Source organism: Acanthopagrus latus, chromosome 23 (genome assembly GCF_904848185.1).
Source record: "Acanthopagrus latus isolate v.2019 chromosome 23, fAcaLat1.1, whole genome shotgun sequence".
NCBI classification, from domain to species: Eukaryota; Metazoa; Chordata; class Actinopteri; order Spariformes; family Sparidae; genus Acanthopagrus; species Acanthopagrus latus.
The window spans coordinates 9,954,932-9,978,601 of record NC_051061.1 but is presented as its reverse complement, the minus strand read 5'-3'; the positions used below and the strand labels follow the sequence as shown (position 1 = coordinate 9,978,601).

The 23,670-nt window shown below is 44.6% G+C and overlaps 2 protein-coding genes and 24 non-coding genes across 30 annotated transcripts; 10 read left to right on the top strand and 16 right to left on the bottom strand.

Moving 5' to 3' along the window:
* The first annotated feature begins 412 nt into the window (after positions 1 to 412).
* nme4 (NME/NM23 nucleoside diphosphate kinase 4) lies at positions 413 to 4,104 on the top strand. 3 transcript variants are annotated; one of them, XM_037090156.1, is made up of 5 exons: positions 421 to 1,011; positions 1,913 to 2,043; positions 2,133 to 2,234; positions 2,390 to 2,502; positions 2,694 to 2,835. In XM_037090156.1, the coding sequence occupies exons 1-5, from the start codon at positions 903 to 905 to the stop codon at positions 2,812 to 2,814; spliced, it is 576 nt and encodes a 191-aa protein (XP_036946051.1). In that variant the 5' UTR covers positions 421 to 902; the 3' UTR covers positions 2,815 to 2,835. The 3 variants fall into 3 exon arrangements, with proteins under 3 accessions (XP_036946052.1, XP_036946051.1, XP_036946050.1); XM_037090155.1 differs by having other exon boundaries at positions 471 to 1,011; positions 1,910 to 2,043; positions 2,694 to 4,104; XM_037090157.1 differs by lacking the exon at positions 2,133 to 2,234 and having other exon boundaries at positions 413 to 1,011; positions 1,910 to 2,043.
* Positions 4,105 to 4,145: 41 nt separating this feature from the next.
* eps8l1a (eps8 like 1a) lies at positions 4,146 to 21,975 on the bottom strand. 3 transcript variants are annotated; one of them, XM_037090153.1, is made up of 14 exons: positions 21,878 to 21,975; positions 20,932 to 21,046; positions 20,743 to 20,801; positions 19,480 to 19,618; positions 18,766 to 18,854; positions 18,590 to 18,664; positions 18,366 to 18,514; positions 18,068 to 18,277; positions 17,711 to 17,819; positions 17,491 to 17,631; positions 17,233 to 17,371; positions 16,605 to 16,764; positions 15,511 to 15,643; positions 4,146 to 5,027 (listed from the first exon to the last, which is right to left on the bottom strand). In XM_037090153.1, exons 2-14 carry the CDS (start codon positions 21,044 to 21,046, stop codon positions 4,962 to 4,964), a joined length of 1,584 nt encoding a protein of 527 aa, XP_036946048.1. In that variant the 5' UTR covers positions 21,878 to 21,975; the 3' UTR covers positions 4,146 to 4,961. The 3 variants fall into 3 exon arrangements, with proteins under 3 accessions (XP_036946048.1, XP_036946047.1, XP_036946049.1); XM_037090152.1 differs by lacking the exon at positions 4,146 to 5,027 and having other exon boundaries at positions 13,848 to 15,643; XM_037090154.1 differs by lacking the exons at positions 4,146 to 5,027; positions 20,743 to 20,801; positions 20,932 to 21,046; positions 21,878 to 21,975 and adding an exon at positions 20,021 to 20,199 and having other exon boundaries at positions 13,848 to 15,643.
* trnas-gcu lies at positions 5,483 to 5,564 on the bottom strand. Its single transcript has one exon. It is a non-coding gene; the product is annotated as a tRNA-Ser (tRNA).
* Positions 5,873 to 5,961, bottom strand: trnay-gua. Its single transcript is given in 2 exon segments — positions 5,873 to 5,908; positions 5,925 to 5,961. It is a non-coding gene; the product is annotated as a tRNA-Tyr (tRNA).
* Positions 6,429 to 6,501, top strand: trnaa-agc. The gene has a single exon. It is a non-coding gene; the product is annotated as a tRNA-Ala (tRNA).
* Positions 6,629 to 6,717, bottom strand: trnay-gua. The gene is given in 2 exon segments: positions 6,629 to 6,664; positions 6,681 to 6,717. It is a non-coding gene; the product is annotated as a tRNA-Tyr (tRNA).
* Positions 7,115 to 7,196, bottom strand: trnas-gcu. The gene has a single exon. It is a non-coding gene; the product is annotated as a tRNA-Ser (tRNA).
* On the top strand, positions 7,636 to 7,708 carry trnaa-agc. The gene has a single exon. It is a non-coding gene; the product is annotated as a tRNA-Ala (tRNA).
* trnay-gua lies at positions 7,836 to 7,924 on the bottom strand. Its single transcript is given in 2 exon segments — positions 7,836 to 7,871; positions 7,888 to 7,924. It is a non-coding gene; the product is annotated as a tRNA-Tyr (tRNA).
* Positions 8,322 to 8,403, bottom strand: trnas-gcu. The gene has a single exon. It is a non-coding gene; the product is annotated as a tRNA-Ser (tRNA).
* Positions 8,843 to 8,915, top strand: trnaa-agc. Its single transcript has one exon. It is a non-coding gene; the product is annotated as a tRNA-Ala (tRNA).
* trnaa-agc lies at positions 9,283 to 9,355 on the top strand. The gene has a single exon. It is a non-coding gene; the product is annotated as a tRNA-Ala (tRNA).
* Positions 9,483 to 9,571, bottom strand: trnay-gua. The gene is given in 2 exon segments: positions 9,483 to 9,518; positions 9,535 to 9,571. It is a non-coding gene; the product is annotated as a tRNA-Tyr (tRNA).
* Positions 9,968 to 10,049, bottom strand: trnas-gcu. Its single transcript has one exon. It is a non-coding gene; the product is annotated as a tRNA-Ser (tRNA).
* trnaa-agc lies at positions 10,489 to 10,561 on the top strand. The gene has a single exon. It is a non-coding gene; the product is annotated as a tRNA-Ala (tRNA).
* Positions 10,689 to 10,777, bottom strand: trnay-gua. The gene is given in 2 exon segments: positions 10,689 to 10,724; positions 10,741 to 10,777. It is a non-coding gene; the product is annotated as a tRNA-Tyr (tRNA).
* Positions 11,175 to 11,256, bottom strand: trnas-gcu. Its single transcript has one exon. It is a non-coding gene; the product is annotated as a tRNA-Ser (tRNA).
* On the top strand, positions 11,696 to 11,768 carry trnaa-agc. Its single transcript has one exon. It is a non-coding gene; the product is annotated as a tRNA-Ala (tRNA).
* On the bottom strand, positions 11,896 to 11,984 carry trnay-gua. Its single transcript is given in 2 exon segments — positions 11,896 to 11,931; positions 11,948 to 11,984. It is a non-coding gene; the product is annotated as a tRNA-Tyr (tRNA).
* On the top strand, positions 12,452 to 12,524 carry trnaa-agc. Its single transcript has one exon. It is a non-coding gene; the product is annotated as a tRNA-Ala (tRNA).
* trnay-gua lies at positions 12,652 to 12,740 on the bottom strand. The gene is given in 2 exon segments: positions 12,652 to 12,687; positions 12,704 to 12,740. It is a non-coding gene; the product is annotated as a tRNA-Tyr (tRNA).
* On the top strand, positions 13,208 to 13,280 carry trnaa-agc. The gene has a single exon. It is a non-coding gene; the product is annotated as a tRNA-Ala (tRNA).
* On the bottom strand, positions 13,408 to 13,496 carry trnay-gua. The gene is given in 2 exon segments: positions 13,408 to 13,443; positions 13,460 to 13,496. It is a non-coding gene; the product is annotated as a tRNA-Tyr (tRNA).
* trnas-gcu lies at positions 13,894 to 13,975 on the bottom strand. Its single transcript has one exon. It is a non-coding gene; the product is annotated as a tRNA-Ser (tRNA).
* trnaa-agc lies at positions 14,415 to 14,487 on the top strand. The gene has a single exon. It is a non-coding gene; the product is annotated as a tRNA-Ala (tRNA).
* Positions 14,615 to 14,703, bottom strand: trnay-gua. The gene is given in 2 exon segments: positions 14,615 to 14,650; positions 14,667 to 14,703. It is a non-coding gene; the product is annotated as a tRNA-Tyr (tRNA).
* Positions 21,976 to 23,670: the final 1,695 nt, after the last annotated feature.

The window sequence follows — 23,670 nt, the reverse complement described above, 5'->3', positions numbered from 1 at the left end:
TGAACTCTTAGAGACTTTCACTGCACTGGAAATGAACCCCAAATGTCCTACAATGACAAACATTTTCATATTGATGGGCTTTTATTCAAAGGGGGACCCACTGTTATTCAACTCAAGATCACTTCATTAATTTACTATTGATGTGCTTTATGTCTTGGGGCTGTCCTGTGGAGACAATAACCATAGCCTGCTTTACAAACTGGTTGGACCTTCAAAGGGTAATAAATATGGCATGTAGTGTTTAGTGAAGAGATGTATTGTGGGAAATGTGGGATCCAGCAGTTTTGGTAGTTTAAAAAAAACATCCAAAAGGTGTCTTTCTCCATAAAGTTTTCAACTCTTTTCTGTTTTTCTGTATTGTCCCAAATAAGTCCACTAACATCTTTTTAAAATGGCCTTGCTCAATGGCTTGAATACCCCTTAAACATTAGTGTACCATGATCATAGATTGATATTTATTTAGTTAGTTAGTTAGTTAGTTAACATTCGGTTAAAGGGCAAGATATTGTGTAAAATTAAAACCATGTTTTCAAAGCTCTACTCGCAGGAACCTAAGTGCAGGATCAGTGTTTGGCTCTTATGGTCACAACGTCCACTGTTGCATACAGAGGGCTGGAAACAGATAATTGCTAGAGTGAAAAGATATAAAAACTTAAAGCATCATCGACAAATCCAATGACTTAATCAGACGTACATGGGGAATATTTCTGAATCATTGCTCAGTGCTGAAATCTCATGGAGTCGACACGTCTGGCATCACTGGAGTTAACTGTGTTTTCAGTTTTAGTGACAATAAGGGGGCAGACAAACAGACAGACAGACAGACAGGGGGATGACTCGTGAGTTGTGATTGAAGAGGGTTGACTTCTCTCTCCAGAGGCTGGCAGGACACACGTCAAAACATGGTCACGATGCAGCGGTGCTTTTTTAACAGAATTCTCCAACAGTTTTGCTCAGGGACTCGAGTAACTATCGGCTATCACGGAGCTGCTGGGCGCAGGAGCGTATCAAGTAAGTGATCGAATTTCAAGTCTACATTTGTTATTTCTCGCTCATTTTGCCTTTCATTAAGGAACGATATCAAGTGAAATGGCTCAGAGCGCCGATTTGGAAAAAAAATCTATATTTTTAATGTGATCCTTGCATAAATATATATTTCTTCAGATTTTAATGATTATCTTACAAATCCGCAGTCTTATAGCCATCGAACCTAAGACTGTGGTGTGTGTGTGTGTGTGTGTGTGTGTGTGTGTGTGTGTGTAGGTGTGTGTGTATGTGTGTGTGTGTGTGTGTGTTTTTGCTCCAACCCTTTGCTGTTAGCGAAGACAAATTTGCTTGCCAAAAACTCACGGGGTCGTGTACTTGAACTGGGTCAGAGGCACAGATGATGGTGTCGTTAACAGAAACGGTGACCTGTGCTGTGCGTAATCGGGCCAGGACTTGTGCGTAAAGGGCAAAGCCCGGTGCCATGTAAGACATCCGAAGCTTTTTTTTTCCCCCCCTAGAAATGAACTTCAATCCAGCCTGTTTACGAATCGCTGTACTTCACTGGCACAGTCAGCCCTAAAGTTAAGTGCCAGCCGAGTTCCTCTTGTGGCAGGTCACGTGTGAATGTAATTGATCGCACACGCTCGTTCATTAGCTCCCAGTAGTGCTGGAGCTGCTATTCTGTGCGAAGCTAGAACCACAAATAACCATCTAAATACATATCAGATTTGTTCATACAGTCATGTGAGGCTGGTTCATTTGTGTTTGACATGCAAATCTGTACTTGTGTCGTGGCTGTCTGGTTCTCTGGATGTGGGTGGTTTGGGGTCAACACTTGTCCTCTTCCCTCCAGGTCACTAATATTTGCACTTCGTGAGGGTTAGAGCCATTGAAGTTAGGAGTTCGCTTCTGTGTTTCCCAGCAGGTGTTCCAGGTGTAAGGGAGCGGACTCTTATAGCGATAAAGCCAGATGGAGTTCAGCGTCGCCTTGTTGGACAGATCATTCAGCGATTTGAGCAGAGGGGCTTCAAGCTGGTGGGCTTGAAAATGTTGCAGGTATAGAAGTCTGAAATAAATGTTTCGCGGTTCTTGCATGATGTGCAAGGCCTTGTTCTTATTTGACTGTAGCTGCCTCTCTTGTGAAGGTGTCCGATGATCTCCTGTCTCAGCACTACAGTCAACTAAGGACAAAGCCCTTCTATCCCAGACTGCTGCAGTACATGACCTCAGGGCCTGTGGTTGTCATGGTGAGGGCTCTTCTGTCTGCCTCCTTATTTCTACTTTTTTTAAAATGTCATTTTCCACCTTTCCGTTAGTTTAGCAGACATGTGTGTTTTAGAACGTCCTTGCTAGAAAATCATTTAATGCACAATGCAGAGTATTTGTTTTTATGTTTGTGTAGGTGTGGGAAGGGTACAAAGTGATCGAGAGTTCACGTATGATGGTGGGACACACTAACCCAGCTGAGGCCCAGGCAGGCACAGTCAGAGGAGATTTCAGTATTCACGTCAGCAGGTAATGGGATGTTATTTGATCTCATCATGTGTATGGTTAAATTGTACTTCAGCAACTAAACAGTAACTTAAGTTTCAGGATTATATAACCACATGAGGCTGCAACTTTACAAATACTGCATCTTGTGGACTTATCGCATGTGATTTTTATGCCCTGAAGGTAAAATGATGATGTTTGTTGGTCATTTAAAGGAATGTGGTTCATGCCAGTGATTCGGTGGAGGGGGCACAGAGAGAGATCCAGCTGTGGTTTAAGGGAAAGGAGCTCCTGAACTGGGACTGCTGTGACCACGCCAGCACCTTTGAGCTGTGAAGACTCTGAGAGTCAAACGCAGTGAGAGTCAGTAATACTACCTCTTCTCCTGCTGCTCGAAGGTCTGTTTCTTACGACAGTGTGACCAAAGTGATTGGAAAAAGATGAGTCATGATGAGTGTTCCTACCAAATAATTTACCTCAGAATAAGTGCACTTAGAATCACAAAGATTTTCTGTTTAAAACTGTCAGTTTTTTATATTTTCAACTACACACAGATTTAAAATAGAAGTTTGCCTTTGATCTCAGGATGGGATGTTTGCACTAATTGATTGTCATTCAGTGACATATTATCTTAATGTGTGTGAAATTAAATGAAATGAATATATCAAACACAAATGACCGTTCCAGAAACGGTTAGTGTATCAGGACCTGATTTACAGTTAAAATGTTTTTATTATACTTTGACTCAAAGCAGGTGTAATGTATCCCTGTTATAGCTGCTCTGCTGTGTGATGATCAGGCACAGCTCCCACATGTTCATGGATTACACAGAATCTCTAGTTTGTCAACACAGAAAGAAAACAATCCCCATTTTTTTAAAGAGACTGAAATAATCTTTTGGCAACATAAAACATTATATAACATATTTCCACAAAGCCATTCTGTGAAGGAATGAATGTGTAAAATACTATATATGTGTACTTGATAACCTCTTTATTCAGTATGCCTTGCTGTACTGGATTGGATCAATCTTCCTCAGAGATTTTGGTGCATATTGATCCGATAATATCACACAGCTCCTGCAGTTTTGTCAGCTGCACATCCATCTTGCAAATAGCCCGACCATAACCACATTGCAAATGTCCTCCTTTAGATTAAGATCTGGTGACTGCGGAGGCCATTTGTGTGCAGGTTTTGAGTTAATTCTATACTTGAACTATACCCCTCAAATACTTTATGCAATTAATGTACTTGACTCAAATTTAATTAGTTAAATGTGAAGTAATGAAGTTATCATGAGGGTGAACGTTTTCAACGAAGAGCCCAACCTTTCCAGGAATTGTCTGATATTGGAATAGTTGTTCATATTTAAACCTAAATCAAACATTTGACTTCTGGCCAATGATTCTGTATGTGCTGGTGCTGTAACAATACTGAAGTAAATGTTATTGATGATGATGATTTACCTCCACCTGCTGTTACTGAGCTCTGGGTGGATTCAGATTGTATGTATGTTGACATCTTCATTGTTGCTTGCTCATTCAATTATTCATAGAACTGATAAATGCCTTAAGCCTGTCCTGTACTCAGTATTAATAATTTATTAAATTGTATGTATATATACTACATCCTGATCATATGACTTGTCTGTGTCAGAATATGAAAAGAATAATTGGAGCAAATTCACATCTATGATAAAAGAAATAACACACAATGCATTATTGAAGCCAGCACTCTGACAGCAATGTACTGTTATCTATTTCTGTATTGTACAGTGAGTCATAAAATGGCCAAACAACGGGAGTCACAAGGAAAAAAATTGAATCAGGAAACATTTAAAGGCTCCACAGAACACTATAGGTGGAGTCAGGACTGAACTTGTATATTTATGATATCAGTTTATGGTTTTGATCAGAAATGGCATCTGGCTGCAACATGCAACACTGTCTTGTGAGAAGGCAATTAACACAAAAAAATCAAATATCTGACTGTTCTGTCAAGTCCTAGATATTTTTGAACAGAATGCAGTTCTTTATAGCTCTTAAAAGCAGATTCAGTCCATTGCTGTTAACACTTGAAACTAACAATCAGTGTGATTATGTTTATTGTACTGCATTTATGTTACTTGTCATGTTTCAAGTTTCAAATACCGGCTTACAAACGACAATAGGAATATTTAAAGCGTACAAATATGATGAACACCAAATGGTAAAATAACTTTAGTTTAAAGCTTATTTGTCTTAAAAACATGTGGAGATCCAAGCCAGGCCAAATATCAATTAGTATTAGTGAGTGAGTTTCACCTTTACTCAGCTTGCCCAGTTGATTATTCTGTGACACATATGAGACATAACAGCATGGATGATTTAAATTAACCTGCAACGTCACTTTGTGCATCGAACTGTGTGCACTAACACATTTATCTCCACTGATGCTGCATCTGTATTAGTTTGAAGTCCAGGTCACACTGTGTCACTCCCTGATTATTGGTCAATCTTCAGCTTTTGCTTCTCCATCACAGTCTCTAGCTCTGTGGCTTTGCGTACATCCTGTGGAGGACACGAGAAAAAATGAAAATTCACAGCCAAATTAAAGAAACCTTTTGGTGGGGAAAACTTGTTAAGGTGTGGTAGTTCACTGACATGCAAATAAAGTAGCTCAAGGGCCCTGTATACTCGCCAACGCTGACATCGGTCACTCAGTGTACCGCTGGATGTAGGCAAGTTACGTACTTGCGCCCGATAAAATCAAGGAACCAGATCTGTTGCTTTCCGATTTGCAAAACTCTACACAGAAGCCAATGAAAAGACCCTCCTTCGAGCCAGATTTGAACCAGCAACCTAAAGAACTGAGCCATCGAAGGAAGCGCTCAGAAAGGAACGACAGAAAGCTACACGGACTGTAACATGGCAACAAGTGTGTTCATTTAAGCACCTGCTGGCCTAACATTGGGTTTGGTAGTTTGCTGACATGTGAAGATGGCCAATTAAAGTTTCCCCAAATGCGACGAGGATGGGATTCGAACCCACGCGTGCAGAGCACAATGGATTAGCAGTCCATCGCCTTAACCACTTGGCCACCTCGTCTTTGAGCGGCGAGCTCGTTCGTGTGAGCACGCGGGGTGCCAGCATAAAAAGCCCAGACAGTTGGACCCAACTCAGGTCTGATCGCAATGCCTTGTGAGGGGTCCGCAAGGGGAATTAGATCATATGGGAGAGCGCTCGCTTAGCATGCGAGAGGTAGTGGGATCGATGCCCGCATTCTCCAGGAGACTTTACTTTCCGCTCTTCTGTTGCAAAAGTAATGGGTGAAAAACCGTGAGCTACAATCAAAGTAACCAGATACGTTGCTTTCCGATTGGCAAAAAGCTACACACAGGCCAAGGAAAAGATCCTCCTTCGAGCCGGATTTGAACCAGCGACCTAAGGATCGCTGTCTCTACCCACCTACAGTCCTCCGCTCTACCAACTGAGCTATCGAAGGAAGCGCTCAGAGAGGAACGACAGAAAGCTACACGGACATTAACATGGCAACGAGTGCGTTCGTTTAAGCACCTGCTGGTCTAACACTGGGAGTTTCGTGACATACTTGGTGAAGACTGTCCTCGGCCAATACGTTCACCGGCGGACGTGGGACGGCTTTGAATTTTTTCCCCAAAGAAATCAAGCAACGAAACAGGCGGCTCTGAAAAAGACTGCCTTCAACTCTTTCTATTCCGAACAGACGAGGACGACGGGTAGGGGGCCTCTAGGCGGACATGCCCGAGCGAAGCGCGTAGCATGCAGCGAGCATCTGCTTAAAGCCACATGAGAAACACAGCTTAAATGCCAGTTCAGGTTTGGTATTTTGCTGACATGTGAAGATGGCCGATTAAAGTTTCCTCAAGTGCGACGAGGATGGGATTCGAACCCATCTCAGGTCTGATCGCAGTGCCTTAAGGGGGGCCGCAAGGGGAATTAGCTCAAATGGTAGAGCGCTCGCTTAGCATGCGAGAGGTAGCGGGATCGATGCCCGCATTCTCCAGGAGACTTTAGTTTCCGCTCTTCTGTTGCAAAAGTAATGGGTGAAAAACCGTGAGCTACAATCAAAGTAACCAGATACGTTGCTTTCCGATTGGCAAAAAGCTACACACAGGCCAAGGAAAAGATCCTCCTTCGAGCCGGATTTGAACCAACGACCTAAGGATCGCTGTCTCTACTCACCTACAGTCCTCCGCTCTACCAACTGAGCTATCGAAGGAAACGCTCAGAGAGGAACGACAGAAAGCTACACGGACATTAACATGGCAACGAGTGCGTTCGTTTAAGCACCTGCTGGTCTAACACTGGGAGTTTCGTGACATACTTGGTGAAGACTGTCCTCGGCCAATACGTTCACCGGCGGACGTGGGACGGCTTTGAATTTTTTCCCCAAAGAAATCAAGCAACGAAACAGGCGGCTCTGAAAAAGACTGCCTTCAACTCTTTCTATTCCGAACAGACGAGGACGACGGGTAGGGGCCCTCTAGGCGGACATGCCCGAGCGAAGCGCGTAGCATGCAGCGAGCATCTGCTTAAAGCCACATGAGAAACACAGCTTAAATGCCAGTTAAGGTTTGGTGACATGTGAAGACGGCCGATTAAAGATTCCTCAAGTGCGACGAGGATGGGATTCGAACCCACGCGTGCAGAGCACAATGGATTAGCAGTCCATCGCCTTAACCACTCGGCCACCTCGTCGTTGAGCTGCGAGCTCGTTTGTGTCAGCAGGCGGTGTGCGAGAGGTAGCGGGATCGATGCCCACATTCTCCAGGAGACTTTAGTTTCCTCTCTTCTGTTGCAAAAGTAATGAGTGAAAAACCGTGAGCTTTGAAATTTTTCCCCAAAGAAATCAAGCAACGAAACAGGCGGCTCTGAAAAAGACTGCCTTCAACTCTTTCTATTCCGAACAGACGAGGACGACGGGTAGGGGGCCTCTAGGCGGACATGCCCGAGCGAAGCACGTAGCATGCAGCGAGCATTTGCTTAAAGCCACATGAGAAACACAGCTTAAATGCCAGTTAAGGTTTGGTATTTTGCTGACATGTGAAGATGGCCGATTAAAGTTTCCTCAAGTGCGACGAGGATGGGATTCGAACCCATCTCAGGTCTGATCGCAGTGCCTTGTGGGGGGACGCAAGGGGAATTAGCTCAAATGGTAGAGCGCTCGCTTAGCATGCGAGAGGTAGCGGGATCGATGCCCGCATTCTCCAGGAGACTTTAGTTTCCGCTCCTCTGTTGCAAAAGTAATGGGTGAAAAACCGTGAGCTACAATCAAAGTAACCAGATACGTTGCTTTCCGATTGGCAAGAAGCTACACACAGGCCAAGGAAAAGATCCTCCTTCGAGCCGGATTTGAACCAGCGACCTAAGGATCGCTGTCTCTACCCACCTACAGTCCTCCGCTCTACCAACTGAGCTATCGAAGGAAGCGCTCAGAGAGGAACGACAGAAAGCTACACGGACATTAACATGGCAACGAGTGCGTTCGTTTAAGCACCTGCTGGTCTAACACTGGGAGTTTCGTGACATACTTGGTGAAGACTGTCCTCGGCCAATACGTTCACCGGCGGACGTGGGACGGCTTTGAATTTTTTCCCCAAAGAAATCAAGCAACGAAACAGGCGGCTCTGAAAAAGACTGCCTTCAACTCTTTCTATTCCGAACAGACGAGGACGACGGGTAGGGGCCCTCTAGGCGGACATGCCCGAGCGAAGCGCGTAGCATGCAGCGAGCATCTGCTTAAAGCCACATGAGAAACACAGCTTAAATGCCAGTTAAGGTTTGGTGACATGTGAAGACGGCCGATTAAAGATTCCTCAAGTGCGACGAGGATGGGATTCGAACCCACGCGTGCAGAGCACAATGGATTAGCAGTCCATCGCCTTAACCACTCGGCCACCTCGTCGTTGAGCTGCGAGCTCGTTTGTGTCAGCAGGCGGTGTGCGAGAGGTAGCGGGATCGATGCCCACATTCTCCAGGAGACTTTGGTTTCCTCTCTTCTGTTGCAAAAGTAATGAGTGAAAAACCGTGAGCTTTGAAATTTTTCCCCAAAGAAATCAAGCAACGAAACAGGCGGCTCTGAAAAAGACTGCCTTCAACTCTTTCTATTCCGAACAGACGAGGACGACGGGTAGGGGGCCTCTAGACGGACATGCCCGAGCGAAGCGCGTAGCATGCAGCGAGCATTTGCTTAAAGCCACATGAGAAACACAGCTTAAATGCCAGTTAAGGTTTGGTATTTTGCTGACATGTGAAGATGGCCGATTAAAGTTTCCTCAAGTGCGACGAGGATGGGATTCGAACCCATCTCAGGTCTGATCGCAGTGCCTTGTGGGGGGACGCAAGGGGAATTAGCTCAAATGGTAGAGCGCTCGCTTAGCATGCGAGAGGTAGCGGGATCGATGCCCGCATTCTCCAGGAGACTTTAGTTTCCGCTCTTCTGTTGCAAAAGTAATGAGTGAAAAACCATGAGCTTTGAAATTTTTCCCCAAAGAAATCAAGCAACGAAACAGGCGGCTCTGAAAAAGACTGCCTTCAACTCTTTCTATTCCGAACAGACGAGGACGACGGGTAGGGGCCCTCTAGGCGGACATGCCCGAGCGAAGCGCGTAGCATGCAGCGAGCATTTGCTTAAAGCCACATGAGAAACACAGCTTAAATGCCAGTTCAGGTTTGGTATTTTGCTGACATGTGAAGATGGCCGATTAAAGTTTCCTCAAGTGCGACGAGGATGGGATTCGAACCCATCTCAGGTCTGATCGCAGTGCCTTGTGGGGGGCCGCAAGGGGAATTAGCTCAAATGGTAGAGCGCTCGCTTAGCATGCGAGAGGTAGCGGGATCGATGCCCGCATTCTCCAGGAGACTTTAGTTTCCGCTCTTCTGTTGCAAAAGTAATGGGTGAAAAACCGTGAGCTACAATCAAAGTAACCAGATACGTTGCTTTCCGATTGGCAAAAAGCTACACACAGGCCAAGGAAAAGATCCTCCTTCGAGCCGGATTTGAACCAGCGACCTAAGGATCGCTGTCTCTACCCACCTACAGTCCTCCGCTCTACCAACTGAGCTATCGAAGGAAGCGCTCAGAGAGGAACGACAGAAAGCTACACGGACATTAACATGGCAACGAGTGCGTTCGTTTAAGCACCTGCTGGTCTAACACTGGGAGTTTCGTGACATACTTGGTGAAGACTGTCCTCGGCCAATACGTTCACCGGCGGACGTGGGACGGCTTTGAATTTTTTCCCCAAAGAAATCAAGCAACGAAACAGGCGGCTCTGAAAAAGAATGCTTCAACTCTTTCTATTCCGAACAGACGAGGACGACGGGTAGGGGCCCTCTAGGCGGACATGCCCGAGCGAAGCGCGTAGCATGCAGCGAGCATTTGCTTAAAGCCACATGAGGAACACAGCTTAAATGCCAGTTAAGGTTTGGTGACATGTGAAGACGGCCGATTAAAGATTCCTCAAGTGCGACGAGGATGGGATTCGAACCCACGCGTGCAGAGCACAATGGATTAGCAGTCCATCGCCTTAACCACTCGGCCACCTCGTCGTTGAGCTGCGAGCTTGTTTGTGTCAGCAGGCGGTGTGCGAGAGGTAGCGGGATCGATGCCCACATTCTCCAGGAGACTTTAGTTTCCTCTCTTCTGTTGCAAAAGTAATGAGTGAAAAACCGTGAGCTTTGAAATTTTTCCCCAAAGAAATCAAGCAACGAAACAGGCGGCTCTGAAAAAGACTGCCTTCAACTCTTTCTATTCCGAACAGACGAGGACGACGGGTAGGGGGCCTCTAGACGGACATGCCCGAGCGAAGCACGTAGCATGCAGCGAGCATTTGCTTAAAGCCACATGAGAAACACAGCTTAAATGCCAGTTAAGGTTTGGTATTTTGCTGACATGTGAAGATGGCCGATTAAAGTTTCCTCAAGTGCGACGAGGATGGGATTCGAACCCATCTCAGGTCTGATCGCAGTGCCTTGTGGGGGGCCGCAAGGGGAATTAGCTCAAATGGTAGAGCGCTCGCTTAGCATGCGAGAGGTAGCGGGATCGATGCCCGCATTCTCCAGGAGACTTTAGTTTCCGCTCTTCTGTTGCAAAAGTAATGGGTGAAAAACCGTGAGCTACAATCAAAGTAACCAGATACGTTGCTTTCCGATTGGCAAAAAGCTACACACAGGCCAAGGAAAAGATCCTCCTTCGAGCCGGATTTGAACCAGCGACCTAAGGATCGCTGTCTCTACCCACCTACAGTCCTCCGCTCTACCAACTGAGCTATCGAAGGAAGCGCTCAGAGAGGAACGACAGAAAGCTACACGGACATTAACATGGCAACGAGTGCGTTCGTTTAAGCACCTGCTGGTCTAACACTGGGAGTTTCGTGACATACTTGGTGAAGACTGTCCTCGGCCAATACGTTCACCGGCGGACGTGGGACGGCTTTGAATTTTTTCCCCAAAGAAATCAAGCAACGAAACAGGCGGCTCTGAAAAAGACTGCCTTCAACTCTTTCTATTCCGAACAGACGAGGACGACGGGTAGGGGCCCTCTAGGCGGACATGCCCGAGCGAAGCGCGTAGCATGCAGCGAGCATCTGCTTAAAGCCACATGAGAAACACAGCTTAAATGCCAGTTAAGGTTTGGTGACATGTGAAGACGGCCGATTAAAGATTCCTCAAGTGCGACGAGGATGGGATTCGAACCCACGCGTGCAGAGCACAATGGATTAGCAGTCCATCGCCTTAACCACTCGGCCACCTCGTCGTTGAGCTGCGAGCTCGTTTGTGTCAGCAGGCGGTGTGCGAGAGGTAGCGGGATCGATGCCCACATTCTCCAGGAGACTTTAGTTTCCTCTCTTCTGTTGCAAAAGTAATGAGTGAAAAACCGTGAGCTTTGAAATTTTTCCCCAAAGAAATCAAGCAATGAAACAGGCGGCTCTGAAAAAGACTGCCTTCAACTCTTTCTATTCCGAACAGACGAGGACGACGGGTAGGGGGCCTCTAGACGGACATGCCCGAGCGAAGCGCGTAGCATGCAGCGAGCATTTGCTTAAAGCCACATGAGAAACACAGCTTAAATGCCAGTTAAGGTTTGGTATTTTGCTGACATGTGAAGATGGCCGATTAAAGTTTCCTCAAGTGCGACGAGGATGGGATTCGAACCCATCTCAGGTCTGATCGCAGTGCCTTGTGGGGGGCCGCAAGGGGAATTAGCTCAAATGGTAGAGCGCTCGCTTAGCATGCGAGAGGTAGCGGGATCGATGCCCGCATTCTCCAGGAGACTTTAGTTTCCGCTCCTCTGTTGCAAAAGTAATGGGTGAAAAACCGTGAGCTACAATCAAAGTAACCAGATACGCTGCTTTCCGATTGGCAAAAAGCTACACATAGGCCAAGGAAAAGATCCTCCTTCGAGCCGGATTTGAACCAGCGACCTAAGGATCGCTGTCTCTACCCACCTACAGTCCTCCGCTCTACCAACTGAGCTATCGAAGGAAGCGCTCAGAGAGGAACGACAGAAAGCTACACGGACATTAACATGGCAACGAGTGCGTTCGTTTAAGCACCTGCTGGTCTAACACTGGGAGTTTCGTGACATACTTGGTGAAGACTGTCCTCGGCCAATACGTTCACCGGCGGACGTGGGACGGCTTTGAATTTTTTCCCCAAAGAAATCAAGCAACGAAACAGGCGGCTCTGAAAAAGACTGCCTTCAACTCTTTCTATTCCGAACAGACGAGGACGACGGGTAGGGGCCCTCTAGGCGGACATGCCCGAGCGAAGCGCGTAGCATGCAGCGAGCATTTGCTTAAAGCCACATGAGAAACACAGCTTAAATGCCAGTTAAGGTTTGGTATTTTGCTGACATGTGAAGATGGCCGATTAAAGTTTCCTCAAGTGCGACGAGGATGGGATTCGAACCCATCTCAGGTCTGATCGCAGTGCCTTGTGGGGGGCCGCAAGGGGAATTAGCTCAAATGGTAGAGCGCTCGCTTAGCATGCGAGAGGTAGCGGGATCGATGCCCGCATTCTCCAGGAGACTTTAGTTTCCGCTCCTCTGTTGCAAAAGTAATGGGTGAAAAACCGTGAGCTACAATCAAAGTAACCAGATACGTTGCTTTCCGATTGGCAAAAAGCTACACATAGGCCAAGGAAAAGATCCTCCTTCGAGCCGGATTTGAACCAGCGACCTAAGGATCGCTGTCTCTACCCACCTACAGTCCTCCGCTCTACCAACTGAGCTATCGAAGGAAGCGCTCAGAGAGGAACGACAGAAAGCTACACGGACATTAACATGGCAACGAGTGCGTTCGTTTAAGCACCTGCTGGTCTAACACTGGGAGTTTCGTGACATACTTGGTGAAGACTGTCCTCGGCCAATACGTTCACCGGCGGACGTGGGACGGCTTTGAATTTTTTCCCCAAAGAAATCAAGCAACGAAACAGGCGGCTCTGAAAAAGACTGCCTTCAACTCTTTCTTTTCCGAACAGACGAGGACGACGGGTAGGGGCCCTCTAGGCGGACATGCCCGAGCGAAGCGCGTAGCATGCAGCGAGCATTTGCTTAAAGCCACATGAGAAACACAGCTTAAATGCCAGTTCAGGTTTGGTATTTTGCTGACATGTGAAGATGGCCGATTAAAGTTTCCTCAAGTGCGACGAGGATGGGATTCGAACCCATCTCAGGTCTGATCGCAGTGCCTTGTGGGGGGCCGCAAGGGGAATTAGCTCAAATGGTAGAGCGCTCGCTTAGCATGCGAGAGGTAGCGGGATCGATGCCCGCATTCTCCAGGAGACTTTACTTTCCGCTCTTCTGTTGCAAAAGTAATGGGTGAAAAACCGTGAGCTACAATCAAAGTAACCAGATACGTTGCTTTCCGATTGGCAAAAAGCTACACATAGGCCAAGGAAAAGATCCTCCTTCGAGCCGGATTTGAACCAGCGACCTAAGGATCGCTGTCTCTACCCACCTACAGTCCTCCGCTCGACCAACTGAGCTATCGAAGGAAGCGCTCAGAGAGGAACGACAGAAAGCTACACGGACATTAACATGGCAACGAGTGCGTTCGTTTAAGCACCTGCTGGTCTAACACTGGGAGTTTCGTGACATACTTGGTGAAGACTGTCCTCGGCCAATACGTTCACCGGCGGACGTGGGACGGCTTTGAATTTTTTCCCCAAAGAACTCAAGCAACGAAACAGGCGGCTCTGAAAAAGACTGCCTTCAACTCTTTCTATTCCGAACAGACGAGGACGACGGGTAGGGGCCCTCTAAGCGGACATGCCCGAGCGACGCGCGTAGCATGCAGCGGGCATCTGCTTAAAGCCACATGAGAAACACAGCTTAAATGCCAGTTAAGGTTTGGTGACATGTGAAGACGGCCGATTAAAGATTCCTCAAGTGCGACGAGGATGGGATTCGAACCCACGCGTGCAGAGCACAATGGATTAGCAGTCCATCGCCTTAACCACTCGGCCACCTCGTCGTTGAGCTGCGAGCTCGTTTGTGTCAGCAGGCGGTGTGCGAGAGGTAGCGGGATCGATGCCCACATTCTCCAGGAGACTTTAGTTTCCTCTCTTCTGTTGCAAAAGTAATGAGTGAAAAACCGTGAGCTTTGAAATTTTTCCCCAAAGAAATCAAGCAACGAAACAGGCGGCTCTGAAAAAGACTGCCTTCAACTCTTTCTATTCCGAACAGACGAGGACGACGGGTAGGGGGCCTCTAGACGGACATGCCCGAGCGAAGCACGTAGCATGCAGCGAGCATTTGCTTAAAGCCACATGAGAAACACAGCTTAAATGCCAGTTAAGGTTTGGTATTTTGCTGACATGTGAAGATGGCCGATTAAAGTTTCCTCAAGTGCGACGAGGATGGGATTCGAACCCATCTCAGGTCTGATCGCAGTGCCTTGTGGGGGGCCGCAAGGGGAATTAGCTCAAATGGTAGAGCGCTCGCTTAGCATGCGAGAGGTAGCGGGATCGATGCCCGCATTCTCCAGGAGACTTTAGTTTCCGCTCTTCTGTTGCAAAAGTAATGGGTGAAAAACCGTGAGCTACAATCAAAGTAACCAGATACGTTGCTTTCCGATTGGCAAAAAGCTACATACAGGCCAAGAAAAAGATCCTCCTTCGAGCCGGATTTGAACCAACGACCTAAGGATCGCTGTCTCTACCCACCTACAGTCCTCCGCTCTACCAACTGAGCTATCGAAGGAAGTGCTCAGAGAGGAACGACAGAAAGCTACACGGACATTAACATGGCAACGAGTGCGTTCGTTTAAGCACCTGCTGGTCTAACACTGGGAGATTCGTGACATACATGGTGAAGACTACAATCAAAGTAACCAGCTACGTTGCTATCCATCGCCTTAACCACTCAGCCACCTCGTCTTTGAGCAGAGAACGCTCATTTAGCATGCAAGAGGTAGTGCGATCTATGCCCGCATTCTCCAGGAGACTTTAGTTTCCTCTCTTCTGTTGCAACCGTAATGAGTGAAAAACTGTGAGATACTCTACATCAGTCGATAGACATGCTGAACATGCTGTGAAACAACTCAGGTGTTGTTAGTGGTTTATCTCACTGCATGCCCTTCACAACCCCTCTACAGCCTTGACCTTGGTAAAGAATCCTCCCAACGTCTTTATCCATTAGTTTGAAACGGTTATTTTTGCTGTCATTCGGTTGCATTATAAAACCAGTGTCTGTGCTGTATGCGCATTATGATATTTGTTTAATACCAGACCAACAACAAGAGGGCTCCTTAGTAATTAACTATAAAATCTACCCACCACAGCTATTGATCAACAAGGTCCACTTCAGTTAATATAGATTTGGAGTTTTGTAAATCAAAAAGTAAATAATGTCTAATCAATGTAGGTCAGTAACAATGTAAAATGACGCAAGTCTGTGCATCAGTCAAGGCTAAGCAAACAACCACCTCAAAAAATCTGGATCCAGGCATGACCAACCAAACACACACACAAAAACACACAGTACAGCCAAAACAAACAGTCGACAAACCTCCAGGAGGGCCTTCTGTATCAGGATTTGGCTGTAAACTCTTGCACCTTCCTCTGGTGACACCACGCGGAGCTCCTCTTTATTCAGGGAAAACAGCTGAGCTCCATTCAGAATTCCCAGACTCTGAATCGTCCTAACAGAGAAGAGAGCAACAAAATCAGTGTCTGTGCCTCTTCACCGTAGAGCAACATTATGTAGATATTGGCATTTTGGGCAATTTGGCACCCCTCAAGTGTCTGAGTGCACCACCACTGTTTTAGACACTAATCCCAAGTCCGTAACAATTTGTCTGACTTGATGTTGGTGCTAACCACTAACAAAACTCATCACATCCTAACAATGTTACGTTACAGTATATTGAAAACTTGTATTATGGAGTAAACATGTAACGCTGTGATCATACCATCAAATGATTTTGAAGCTGTTATTGTAAGGTAAAGAAGTTACATTATGTTGCTTTAAATGAACTATCATGGTTAAAAGGTTCACCTATCTTTGAAGAATCCAGTCATTTAAACTGTAATAAATTAAAGATGATCCAAGATTCTCTTCTCTGAGGATTCATTTCTTATTTTTTTCTTGTTGCTTTTTAACATGCCCCTAAATGTCCTCGGCCCAGTGTTTAAGTTAAACTCAATTCACATAAACATCGGCATGGAGGACATTTGGACATTTGAGGGCACTGTTGTCCACTAAACAATATCTAGGAGTGGCTGTTGAAGGCTGTATGTGCTGCAAGTATAATGAAATTCATTATGGAGATGACTTTGATTTCATTTTCTTCATTGTTCTTCATGTCGACAGTACCCAAGCATCCAATAAGCACCCCCATACAACTCACTGCAATCTCCAATAACATCTCGCTCTAAATTTCCTGATACAGTAGGGTCAATAATGCCCCTAGATCATTTTCATTGAGTAAAACATTAAAGCAATAATGTGGCAATTATAACATTTGTAATACAGATGCATACAGTGGCTCATTTAGGCACACAAACAGTGTTTGACATGTTAGATGTGATTGTGGACCTTGAGGCTTGGGTATAACTGAACTATAGTGTGAGCTGGAGTCTCCTCCAACCGTGCACACTCACTGCTGACTGAAGCTCTTGCTGGTGAGCCAGGCCTCCACCTCAGCAGACGGTGAGTGATAGTTCAGGGGGACAGAAGTGTCAGCTGTGCGGGGGACCACCCTGCGGACTGAGCCTCTCTTCTCAGCCAGCCGCTGAAGAAGCTCATCATTCATTATTAGGACTGCAAATATGATACACAAAAAACCATGTAGTTTTCCCAACATTAGTGCTCCACCCCCAGAGTTGTTTTGCATTTACTTAAATGCAATAAATGTTAATGATACGTGTCAACAAAATGTCAACTGATTTTTAAATTTCTCATTATACATAAATGTATAGTAAGAACAATTGCCAAGAAAGAAACATTTCAGTGAGATATGGGGATTTGTTTTAAGATAATTTTCACTTGTTTAATTTGCAGATTCTTGCACAAATGCCTTAATCTATATTCTACAAATGGCACGTTGCAATTATAGTTTATTTAGCTTTTTTCCACTTATTTGTCATGTCTTTGGATGAGTTTATGGGTTGCAGATTCCAAGAAATTTAACACAAGAAGTTCCTGAGATCTCTGAACTCTCTTGATAGTCTAACAAGTCCCCCTTTGTGATTTACCATGGCTGATATTCAACATGTATAGGCACGTTACCCCGGTCACTGTCCTCTCCCTGCATTGTTGTTGAAGGTAAAACCATGCTCTGTGGTCGCAATGGGCTTGTCGGACTGGTCCCAGTCAGGCTTTGTGGAGCATATGAGAAGTACTTTGACCGAGGGGAAAGGGCCGTCCTCTGTTGTGGAAAAGCTGGAATTAATAAAAACTGCAAGGCAGCATGAGGGAAAATGCCACCAATGTTTGAGGCAACAGCAAAAAATGTGTGTCTGTGTTGCGTGTGTGTAGGTACTCTACCGTTGACTGTCTGCGTACCACTGGACTGTCTCTCCCAGTGTTATTCAGAGCAGACAGAGGCTCCAGGATATTAAAGGGGACAAATCCTATCTGGTCAAAGCGATTTCGACACTTCCACCATCGTTTTGATGACTCAATCACCTGAACAAAAGATGACTCACAAATCAGTCGAGTTTTGTGACATATTCTGATTCCTCTCAGTCTAATTATGGGTGTGTACCTCTAGTGTTTCTCCTTGTAGCACAGAGAGCTCACTGCTGTTTCGAGCCACAAAGTCATAACTGCAGCAGTAAAGTCTCTCACCCTCTGGCGGAAGGCTACTTTCATTTCTGGAATAGAAATGTAATTTTAAACATGCATCACATATAAAAATAACAAAACAAAAATGCAGAGTATAACATATCAGTAATGTTTCTAAAGAGATATGCTTATATAATTTATTCTCATTTCATCATCCATGCTGATTTTATTGGGCAATAAACTGCCAGTTAAAGCCATTAGGAATTGGGCTGGCTTGTCACTCCTGCTATAAAAGATGATACTGCCATGTTTCTTTCTTCAGTGTCTACATGCTTACACTTCATCAGTGTCTTCCGCATGGCCTTCCGCTGTCTGTCGTGGTTGGTTCTGTAGAGTTTGTGCCGCCCTACTTTCCCTGAAGGCATCTTGTTTGTGCTGCGACTCAATGGGATCCTCCAAAGTCTGGCTGGTTGAATCAGAGGCAGGAGGCTGCCACCCATCCAGGAAGACAGGTGTGTATGGTGGAACAGACACACTAAGCTGTGAACTGTGAAAGTAGGCAGGAGGATCTTGTTAGAGCAACATGACAGACTGACAGAGATTTACACACATACAAACATGTACAACACACAGACCGGGGTGAAGTCCAGTTGGGCCCTAATGAAGTCCACAGCCCCTTTTCCCCCTCAGTCAGGTGCTCTTGGAGCAGTGAAACAGCACCACTGGTCATAGCAGGACTGACCACTGATGCACCTAACTCTGGCCCTCCAGTGGTATTCACCATCTGAGAAAGAGAGTATCACTTCGGTCAATACCACACAGCAAGAGGGACAGACAAACGAGTGAATAACAGGCCCACCAGTTTAAGAGGCACAAAGATGGGATGCAACAGGTCCGGTGCATCAGGGTCAGTGATGGATGACTTCAGGCGGTCCTAAAATTGAAAATTGATTTGCATTTATAGTGGATTTATCAAAACTTATATGTAAAACCTTTTTAACAAATATTGCTTAAATGTGACTTGTCTATTCTCACCAGCAGACTGAGAGAGTACTTGATTTTCTGAAAGATATCCACAAATTCTTCCTCTGACGGAGGGCAAGCTTTCATGGTCAACAAATCATCTGCACAAAGAAGAGCACAATCAAAGCTGCGATCAAAACAACTTACTTAGGATACATAAGAAAAAACATGTGCAACACACATTCACAGTCATTTGTAATTATGTAAACTTGATATACATTATTATAACAATTTGCAAACTTTCAAATGCAAGTTAAATAGTATGTCTTTAACAGTTAAAGTTAAAATGAAAGAATAATAGTAAGGAAAAGTAATATAAAAGAGTAACAGTAGGACTTGAGTAAAATAAAGACTTCATGTGAAGGTGTGGGGTGTTTGCTCTAGCCTGTCCCAGCAAGTACTCCTGCAAAACAATGGCTGCTAGTGAGTAATGGTAATTACAATCTTTAATACAGAGTCATCCATTCATTGACTTTAGACTTATCAAGGGTCACACCTGTCCCAGCATGCACTGGCCACAAACCTGGGATACGCCCCGGTCAAGTTGTGAGTGCAGGGCAAAGTCAGATAAACGCTAACACTCTATTCTTATTCACATGTATTTGCAATTTTTAGTGTCCAATGGTGAGGAAACATCACCTTCTTGCTATATAGCTTCAGACTCATCAAAAAGTTTCATCGGACATGTACAGTGGTTAGAAGAAAAATTGAAGAAAATACTCTTACCATCTTGGTTCTGCTTCTTCTTGCTTTTCCTGCTTCTCGTCTTCTTCCCCCTCTGGTTGAGAATGCTCTGGGCCTCGGCTGTCTGCTGCAAGCGTGACATGAATCGCTCCACATCATCAAAGCAGTGGTTCAGAATCTCCTGATTAAGACAAGCACAGCAAATATTACCATAGAGTTTAATTAACACTCATCACAACAAACAAGTAATATAAAATAATCCCACGAACACTCTTTGTGGTTAATTGGTAACTAAATGTCTTAATGATGTGCTAATTCTGTGTAAGTTAACATTCTGTACATTTCTTTTTATATTCTGGGTATCATATGCATGACATATTTCACATCAAAATATTTTTATACCCTCTATTTATTTAATATTGAAGAAATGCTCTTTAAATGTATATATTGAACTGGCTTTTGTCTTCATACCTTGCAGCTAGCTTCAAGAGCTAATTTTTACATATCTAATAATGCAAATAATATTGATAATAAATAATAATGCTAATTTAATTTTGATCAATATTTCCAGTCTTCACCCCACCATCACTGCTGTTGTCTTTTGCATTTTTATGTCCTGACTGTGCAGATAAACTTGATGGGCCCAGCTGTCATGACTACAGCCATGTCAATAGATTGTCCTTGCGTTCCTCATCTTTTCCCTTCTCTTGTTTTTCTTGTGTTTGTCTTCTGTCTGTGAGTATGTCGCTGTCTGTTCAGTGGGTGTGGTGATCCTCATTCTCAGCTCTCTGACTGGGACTATCTGCCCACCTGCAATCCATCTACTCATCAAGCCTTTAGCACAGAAACTCTGGTCTTTCCTCCACCAAGTGCCCGGTTGTTGTTGTGTCAGCCTCTGTAATAGTAGCACCTCTTGACCACTATTAATTGTGCATTCAAGTTATCTCTTTTTGCCTCACTTTGATTTTTGACCTCCTATGATCACCACCTGCCTGCCTGCAAGATCCCTTATCCCTGACTGCAGCTCTGCACCACTGACTCCCAATTGTTCCAGTCTACTCAGCCTCACAACTTCCTGCTGCCTTCATTGCTGGACTTACCCTAACCATCATATTCACATTCAGCCTTGTTCAATAAACCAACTTCTATCCACCACATTCTGAGTTCGGTTCTGTATTTGGGATCATTTGTCTTTACACAGGTATTCATCACATTTGACTTTGATATCTTATTTATAAACCCATTTGCCCACACATGCTGTACACGTGTATAAGGAATATTTATAACGTGTATTTAAGTACATACCACTTCTCTCGCTGCATTCAGTAGAGATGTATTATTTGACTCCCCAGTGTCACCGTTCACTGAGAGAAGGAAGACACACAAAAACATTAGGTCAGTTCCAAGCAGCAGGAAAAACAGACGCAGAGAATGAAAATGTGTATTTGTAACTGCACATGTTCAAACATATAAATACGTATTGAATGAATATACCTTTTCCAGAGTCTTTGTAGATTGGAAGGCCACCAGGAGGAGGCTGCTCTCCTGGAGTTGGCATGACGCGGACCCCTGAATGCTTTCTCGGAACCACCGGAGGTGGTGCGGACATCTGTTGTGTGTGGACACAGACAGTAAAATCAAGCATATATATATATATATATATATATATATATATATTATATATCATATTATATATATATATATATAATATGATTAACTTTTTCCTGCCAAATGTGCACTGGTATAACAACTTCAATGTCCTGTTTCTTGGAACATGCTGTATCAGCTCTCAGTGTGAATCCTACATTCCATACTAAAGTAAAATACATGTCTTTACTTTTCTTGCTGGACGGTCAAGATCGTTTAATGAGAATGATTTTTATCGACCTTATCCAACAAGCTTATCTTGACTTCACCTGAATAAAAATGATAAAATGGGAGCTTGATATTGTCACATTCCACAAGCTGATTGTAAGAATGCTGAGTATTCTGTCCGCACACGCGCACGTAAGTGACAGAAACACACGACAGGAAAAACCACTGTCACCAGATGTATGGTATGCAGTTGACACAACCACCAGAAACTTGATAGAACCTGTAGCTGGATATAAAAGTCAGTCACAAGTTTGTGTTATGCAAACACTTTGTAGCTTTATACTATCCTTTCCATTCCTATTTCCCATCTTTATTCTTCCCATTTCAAACTGTTGTCTTACAAAAAAAAACATTGTACAGAGAAATTATTGAATTTTTTAATGTACTAGGATGAAGTGAAGCTGCTTCAAAAGTCTCCTCTGAGGGACATATTACTTGGCAGCTGTCATTCATATGACAGGTGTACCTGTCTCTCAAACCCACTGTCAACTACACACACATCGCACACTCACACACATACTGTTTACTCAGTGACAACAAATAAAATCTAGATGCATCACTGTACCTTTTAGTGCAGCTCGAATGTATAAATCCAGGGCACAGAAACCTATCCTCGTGCTGAGCTGAATGCGCACTGAGCTTGGCTGTTTACACGGGAACGTCCTACCTTCTTGAGATATGCAGAAACAAGAAAAACGAGTCTGGCTGTCCTTTCAGAGTTAATCGGTGTTGCTTTCACTCTCCTCTGATTCTCTGATACATTCAGACACACACTCACACTCCTTCCTTCCTCCCACTCTTCTCTCTGCATCTTTGTGAGTCTCTCCTTCCTTTTGACAGGCATTTCTATCAACAACTGCCTGTGGCTTGTGCCAAGGGGCTAATGTGATCTGTAACAAATGCCATTTGAAAAATGTAATGCAGTCTCCCTCAAACACTCAACCTCCAACTATTCTGACATCAAGTTTCGTCTGAGATGATAAAAACAAAGCCCAGGTCGAGATAAGGCTGAGAGCTGGAAAAGGTCATTAACAGTTCAAATTAAGATTAAGATTTTAAAAATTAATTAAAGTTTAAGATACACTTCATTATTTGGATTTGAATGCACTTAGTTACTGACATACAACATTGAAAGAATTAATCAGCTGAGAATCTGTCCAATAAAACACTGTGAATGAAAGAAATGGCATTGTTAAAAAGTACTGCATGCTTGTTTCAGTAAGTAAAGAAAGGAGTCTGAGCTCTGAAAAGTGTTGAAGTTTGTTCAACACTGTCAAAATATTAACTATGAACAATGAGCACATCTGCAACAACAGACAAGAAGACAAGGCAATTAAATGATGTGTTAGAAGGTGTGGAAAAGGATGTTAGTGAAACATCTGATATCTGGTATGAAGAAGTTTTCTTCAGAACACTAAAACACTGCAGACTCATGTCACCATCAGTACTGTGGACAAATCAGATAATTGTGGATATATATATATATATATACACTATATTACCAAAAGTATTCGCTCACCTGCCTTTACTCATTCTATGAACTGAAGTGCCATCCCATTCCTAACTCATAGAATTCAATATGATGTCGGTCCACCTTTTGCAGCTATTACAGCTTCAACTCTTCTGGGAAGACTGTCCACAAGGTTGAGGAGAGTGTTTATAGGAATTTTTGACCATTCTTCCAAAAGCGCATTGGTGAGGTCACACACTGATGTTGGTCGAGAAGGCCTGGCTCTCAGTCTCCGCTCTAATTCATCCCAAAGGTGTTCTATCGGGTTCAGGTCAGGACTCTGTGCAGGCCAGTCAAGTTCATCCACACCAGACTCTGTCATCCACGTCTTTATGGACCTTGCTTTGTGCACTGGTGCACAGTCATGTTGGAAGAGGAAGGGGCCCGCTCCAAACTGTTCCCACAAGGTTGGGAGCATGGAATTGTCCAAAATGTTTTGGTATCCTGAAGCATTCAATGTTCCTTTCACTGGAACTAAGGGGCCAAGCCCAGCTCCTGAAAAACAACCCCATACCATAATTCCTCCTCCACCAAATTTCACAGTTGGCACAATGCAATCTGAAATGTACCGTTCTCCTGGCAACCTCCAAACCCAGACTCGTCCATCAGATTGCCAGATGGAAAAGCGTGATTCATCACTCCAGAGAACGCGTCTCCACTGCTCTAGAGGCCAGTGACGGCGTGCTTTACACCATTGCATCCGACGCCTTGCATTGCACTTGGTGATGTGTGGCTTGGCTGCAGCTGCTCGGCCATGGAAACCCATTCCATGAAGCTCTCTGCGTACTGTACTTGGGCTAATCTGAAGGTCACATGAAGTTTGTAGCTCTCTAGCAATTGACTGTGCA